Raw genomic sequence first — 6,935 nt, 5'->3', positions numbered from 1 at the left:
AAATTGAAGTTCTAAACACTGATTCTGGCTGAGAAACTTAAATTCTGAAGAAGACATTCCATGTTTGAAGAAATTCTAGATGTCCTGGCCAAGAAAGGCTGTCAAATGCCAAGAAATAATTCCAGAGGTTTAAAAACAAGCGATTTTGTGGGTTCACACCCAAAAAGCTGATTGAAAAATAGATTTTCCTTTCTCTGTGCCAGCCCAAGACTACCTTCTTGAAAAAACAAAACAAGAAACACTTATTTTAAGAATCTTTTTTTCTAGGACTATCCATTCACAGAGGCTTCCTTCTATCCCCAGCATTTCTCTGACAGGTCTCCCTGTTGCCATGCCAATTTGTTAAGAACTTGGAGTTGGAAGACGTTAATAAGTTGTAATAAGTTGTCACTTTTCTTGAAGATTCAATGGCAGGTCCCCCTGTGCATCTTTATTAACATATCAAAGTGTTAAATCTGAGGATAATATCCATTACCAAAGGAGGCAGAGATATCTTAAAAATATGCAGAAGCCAGTCAGTGTGAAGGGCTTTTGAGACTAGAGTGGGGCTACTGTATAGCTCAGCTTCCTAGATGGCAGCTGGGATTATCTGCTGTGGCCCAAGACCAGTCACTCTTAAATGATTAGCCCCTCTTAAATATTTTACAGCCTCAATCTGCCACTGTTCTCCAAATGGTTAATAGTGTTGTGAAGTGTAAAATGTTTTCTACTTACTGAGGGCTTACTATGGACCAGGGACTATGCTAAGTGATTTAGGTGAGTTACTGTATTTAATACTCACAACTGCCCTTTCGGGTCGGTAATATCATTACGTCCATTTTGCAGATGGAGGAACTGAAGCTCAGAGAAGAAATGGTGGGGTCAAGATGGGAAGCCAGGTCTGTCTGATTCTTTAAATATTTGTGCCATCTTGCTTTTCTGAATGACTTTTACAGAGAGCAATGCTAGCATGAACCTCATCAGAGCCCACTAGTGTCCAACACACCGCAGCTTCCTGAGTCGTCTGCCACTGTGTTATAATCAAAAAATAAACATCTGGTCTTTGTCCCTGGTCCCCAGGGCACACAGCTCCTAAAACCCTTGGAATTTCTGGAGTGATGAGTTAAGATGATGGGTAGCTGGGGGCCCCTTATAGCTTTAGAATTGGGGCTGGCCATCAGAAAGTCTTAGGCATGATCAGAGAGTTGGAACATCAGGGAGGAGAGAGTGGCTGGAGATTGAGTTAATCACCAATAGCCAGTGATTTCATCAATCATGCCTATATAATGAAGCCTCCATAAGAACTCTGAAATGATGGGGTTCAGAGAGGTTTCTGGTTGGCAAACACAACAAGATACGCACCCAAAAAGGTATAGAAACTCTGCATACCCCTTCCCAGTACCTTGCTCTATATACCTCTTTCATTGTATCCTTTATACTAAATCAGTAAGAGTAAGTAAGGTACTTTCCTGAGTTGTGTGAGCCACTCTAGCAAATTATCAAACCTGGGGTGGGTATTGTGGAAACCCCTGACTTTGTAGCCAAATCAGACAGAAGTAGAGGAAACCTGGAGACCCTATATTTGAGACTGGAATCTATAGAGAGGGCAGTCTTCCGGGACTGAGCCCTTAAACTCATGGAGTCTAATGTTAAACTCCAACTTTGGGTAGTGAGTGTGAGAACGGAATTCAACTGTAGGACACCCACTTGGTATTGAAGAGTTGGAGATGTAGTGTTGGAAAAGACACCATGCATCTGGTGTCAGGAGGTTAAAACAAACAAATAATCCCTTGTCATTTGGTGTCAGAAGTGTAAAATAGCTTAGTTAATAACCTGGAAAACTCGCCTATACTTGCTCCAGAGGCTCTCTGGAAAAGCTCTCTGCCAAGTAAGGTCTGCACTAGCCCCCTGAGTGGACACGAGAGGGCTTATCTATCCTTGCACAGATATTTTAAAAAATCTACAATGTGTTTCTCCAGCTGACCCCTCTTAGCTTAGTGCTTGTACTGACATGCTTGACTGCTTGACATGGCAGTGGCTACAAGGAGCGTGAGGGGGACTGGCAGCTGCTGTTAAATTTGGAAATTTGTAGTTGTTCTTAACCTATCATCTTCAGAACTCTGAGTTCTTGCGCTGCCATGCTTCATAAATGCTTGACATGTGCTTGTTAATCTTAGGTAAAGCCCTCCCCTCCTCCATTGTACCTAGGCATTGTACGTGGCATGTGTGCATTAGCTTCCTTACCCACTAGCAGTGCTTCACGTTCAGATTTGATAGGACTGCTGTTCATGGTCTTCTCAAGAGGGTATTCGCTATCCTGGTTTGATGCACACAGCCTAGAAGCACAGCTTTCCTGTGGACACAACATGCTTCCCAGGTCAGTTCACTTTATTTGGCAATAGAGTTGGTTGCAATTAACTACACAACAGGTAACTTAACACAGGACTATAAAAGCAATACTGTTCAATTTAGATTACTGAATGGGAGGGAAAATATCATAAATTACAAAAGCATCACAGATATTCCAAAGCTTATTTTAGGGCTCCAAAACACACAGAAACATTTAAACATTTACCTTCACCAGTTTTTTTTTTTTTTTTTTGCCTTCATCTTGACTTTATATAAGCAATCTGGGCAACTAGACCCAACATTTATGGTATACTAACAAGATGCTAGGCACTGTTAGATAAGTGTTATCTCCATTCTACAGATGATGAAAGTGAGGCTCAGGTAAATTGACTAAGATCACACTGCAAGGAAGTGGAGCCAGGATTTCATCCCACTGTTAAAAGGACCATTTTTTTTTTTTTTTTTTTTTAAGTTTTAGGTCCACACTCTGTTAATGGTAAGTCCCATCTCAATGGAGAATCTACATTGGCTACATTGCCAATACACTGATAGTTAATAAACTGTTGGTTTTTGGACTAAAACTTAGAGCTTTCTTTCCACTCATAGTTAACCAACTGTTGGTTTTTGAACTAAAAATTAGAGTTTTCATTTTTTCATTTACTAGTCTCTCTCTCTCTCTCTCTGATAAGGACATTATCAGTTAGAATATTCCTGACTTTACAGCAAGAAATGACCATGATAAAAAATAGCATTAGTCAATGGCCTTCTTTGTTGTGGAAAATTTTTCTCTTTCAGAGTGTAGCAGGAAGGTTTCATAAGAGAAACTCAGGTGAAATCCATGACCAGCAATCAAACTGAAAAATACCTCCAGACCTTTCATGGCTCTTTCTTTCTCTCTCTGGGTACTGAGAATATCTTTTCTGTTTTTATAAATGTGAAGGAAAAGCTTTCAGAAGAAGGAATAAAAGAAATCACTGCTTCTTTTACTGCTGAAAAGAAAATGCTGCTGAAATGCTCCTTGGGGGGGCAGATCATGGCTGACTCAGATGCATTTTCACTTCTTCCTTTCCACAAACCCTTAGCAGGGACAGGATTCCTTCTGTTTTCTTTAAAGATGTCTTCAAAGCTTCCAGGATGCTGTCTCTGAGTGAAATGAATGGTCTATGCCGCAAGACATGTTGTTTTGTGAATTTACAGGCTTCCTGGCTGTAGTCAGAGGGGAACCCTTTCTTGATGACCTACTCAATCTTTGGCCTTTAGAATTCAATCCAGGCAGTAACCATTATGCCAAGTTTGATTTAAACTACTAGCTCACTTCTAAGCCACGGGCTTCACATCTGCTTCTGACCCCCTTAAAACATTAAATGATATGGTAAGCCGTTTCTTAAGTGTGAGAGTTTAACAGATTGGGGTTGATTTAAGATGTGAAAATATTCTGGGAAGTTTTAGCCATCTTGAATAGAACTGCAGCCTTACTTAAACCTGACTTCAATTTTATTATAGCTGGCATTTAAAAAATTAGAAGGTACACTGAAGGGATGCTTATCACCTTGAATTTTACTAGCAGATTCAAAGAGCTTAGTTCTTTCCGCAGTAAGACAGACATAAGTCACATTGTTATATTGCAAAACACTGACAATAACTCACCCTGTAGCTTACTGTCAAGAAACCCAAACAAAAGCAAATAAAAAAAGAGATGCCTCTTCACCAAAACTTATTGCTTTCCTTTCAACCTGAAATTATTTTTGCAGTCTAATGTGATGGTACTTTGCTTCCTAACCTAATTGTGTCAGGCTGAAATATTTGGTCACAAATCAGCTTCCCAGAGAAGATCAGTTTATAATGAACTGTCATGAATTTCTCTAAAAGAACCTTTGCTTAAAATAACAGGAAAAAACATATTTTGACTCACTGTTTTTTTGGATTATCAGTTGGATCTTTTCCCCGTTCTCATCAGCCAACACTTCACGGTCTATTCAGTTTCCAAATGGGAAACACTTGTCCTTAGGCACAATATGGCAAGTTTCTTCTATGCCATTTGACCTCTTACCTCTTACTTCTTTAAATGAAATACTTTACAAACCAGAAAGCTACTTACACAAAAAATGCCCTTAGGTCAAATTGTGATGCCAATCTTGAAGAGCAATTCTAAGCATAATGTCATGAGCATAACCCCATGTCTATCTACAGTCTTCTGGCTACATAATCCATTTTATGCAGGAAGCAAAATATGGCAGCTCTGGGACATTTTAGAAGCCCTGATGCTATGAGGAAAGTCCTGATAAGTAGAGCAGCTTTGGCACTTTTCAATTAAATGCTTGATAAATGAATTTCTCTGGGATTATGCTTGTTTCTTTAATAGTGCCCACAAAACTGGAACGTGAGTTGGTTTTATGAAGTGGAAGAATTAAAAGCACGTTGCAAATGGCCTCTAGAAGAAAACACTTTCAATCATTTGTTTCAACTACACCAAGGTTGCCAGTTCTTAATGGCACTCTAGGGGAAGACACTGTGCTGGTAAACACACTCAGGGCCTGTATGCACTGCATCTTCCTGAGCTGAGAACAGAAGATAAAGAGAATATGCTCTTGAGGAACTGTATCACTGTTGATTTCTGACTCTCGGTCCAAGCTCCTAATCTTCTCTTCCTTTAGATATATCAAAACAAGGAAGTTCTGGTCAATGGGCTTCCCGTTTCAGAGGATAACGTCAGCTGAATATTGATGCATCAAGGAGATTGGAGAGGTTGACTTTACACACCTGGAATAGAATGGGCACCTGATTCATGGTTGTGATACACGATTCCATCCAGATGTTAGACTCTCTGGTCCTCATTGGTGGTTCTTATTGCTGAGAGCTCTCACTTGATAAAGTCCCATCTTGGCTTCTAGCTTTAGAATACTGTGTCTCATTTTTTTCCCCAAGGTTTCCCTCTTCTTGGTATTGGCTATTCCTCTCATCTGCAGCTGCTCATTATTACACTAAATTGACTAGCTGCAAAGAAATGCCAATGTGCTAGCTGCACTTGTGTTTCTTCCTTTAATGAAATGCTCGATTAAAAGTACTTTGTGTCACATGAGTTTTCTATGTTGCTATTTGCTTGACAAGATGAAGCAGGGAAGAGGTGTGCACTCTGGTCATCTCCAAGAGAGAAGACTGAGGAATTTTAGGGATGAACCGACTACTTATTCATTGAAAGGTGTACACTCCAGAACCCTTAGAAATGCCAAGGACTCATACCTAAAAGCAAAGCCCTTAGTATAAGAATTACCCCCGAGAGGGGCTTTCAATCTCTAATCAGCCAAACATTCCCCATCGATTTCTAGAGCATAACTTCCAGGGCATTTTCATTGTCACTGAAAAGTAGGTAAAGGAGCAAGGAAAAAGGTTCACTTAGGGCGCATGTACCTTTTCCTTAAGATTTTCCAACATTTTTTCCACCTGTAACTTGTCATCTTTGAGTTTTTCAAGTTCAGCTTCTTTCTTTTTGTATTCCTCTTGGACTTTGAGTAGATGCTATAAGAAAGACCAAAGACAATCAATTTATGAATTATGGAGCCACACTTCATTTAAAATCCCTGGCTGAATTTAGATATATCAGGTGGGCCTGCCTCACTTTCCTCCAGCACACACGACCATTTTTCCATAAAGAGATTGGGCAAATCAAGATATTTTCACTTTACATTATTTTATCTAGCTCTTAAGAAATTCCTTTGAACTTGTTAATATTTGAGAAAGGTCCTAAGAAACTAATTGATCCAGTCACTTAACTTCTTCCCTATTCTGGCCGGGGGTCAAACTAGGGTGCAGTTAATACTGTGTGGGCAATGTTTTGATTGCTGCATAGAAGTAAATGTAATGTTGTAAAGCATTCTTGCAAATAGCCATTTGCCAAGCCAAGTTCAATTTCTGTGAGGAAAGTAGTAAAGAATCCAAATTTTACATATGTTAGTTTCCATATAAGTAGGCAGGAAGCTATATTTAGCATTATTAATAATTTCAACAAATAATATTTATTTGTGTGCCTAATATGTACTAAGCATTGTGCTAAGGGTTTTACATGCACAGTCTCAAGCCTCACAATGACCCTATGTTACTATGATCCCAAAGGCTAGGAGAGGTTAAGTGGCTTCCCTAATGCCATTCAGATAGTCAGTAGCAGAGCTGGGATTTAAAAGCAGGTTGGGTCAACCCCAGAGTTCATGTCCTTACACACTTTATTATACTATATATCTTTTGAGATAAGATGAGAGAAATTTTATCATCATTTACAAGGCATTTTTTTCAATACAAAATAATCAAAACGAGTGAAATTATTTTTAAGAGGTAGAGACCTAATTCTCACTGAGGTCTTTGAAGTGATGAAACAAAATAAAATTTCATCATTTTCGAATTTCATTTAAGTAGCAGAACTATCTTTATGTGAAATGGTTTGAAAATCAAAGAGGGGAAAAACAGCAACAACAAAAATATTTCCAAAGTCGTGCTTTTCAGAGGCTTGCAAAAGACCATTGGAAGGGCTAAAAAGCATGGTACAATGTACATTGTCAAAATTCTTTGAAGTGTAGGTGAGGAGGTGCATTTTTTCCATAGAAAGATCTCTGATA

At 39.1% G+C, this 6,935-nt stretch overlaps 1 protein-coding gene across 1 annotated transcript in view; it reads right to left on the bottom strand.

Annotated features, from left to right (window-relative positions):
* The window catches only part of LOC108523505 (ecto-NOX disulfide-thiol exchanger 2), a gene marked incomplete at its 5' end in the record, with an annotated part of 36,352 nt that overhangs the window by 6,979 nt on the left and 22,438 nt on the right, over positions 1–6,935 (bottom strand). Inside the window, 2 exons of the mRNA XM_017864147.1 lie at positions 2,224–2,332; positions 5,737–5,844. Coding sequence (XP_017719636.1) covers positions 2,224–2,332; positions 5,737–5,844 — 217 coding nt within the window. The remainder of the gene's footprint in view (positions 1–2,223; positions 2,333–5,736; positions 5,845–6,935) is intronic.

Source organism: Rhinopithecus bieti, unplaced genomic scaffold (genome assembly GCF_001698545.2).
Source record: "Rhinopithecus bieti isolate Rb0 unplaced genomic scaffold, ASM169854v2 scaffold_75895, whole genome shotgun sequence".
NCBI lineage: Eukaryota > Metazoa > Chordata > Mammalia > Primates > Cercopithecidae > Rhinopithecus > Rhinopithecus bieti.
The sequence above is the reverse complement of the archived record's forward strand: the minus strand, read 5'-3'. Positions and strand labels throughout refer to the sequence as shown.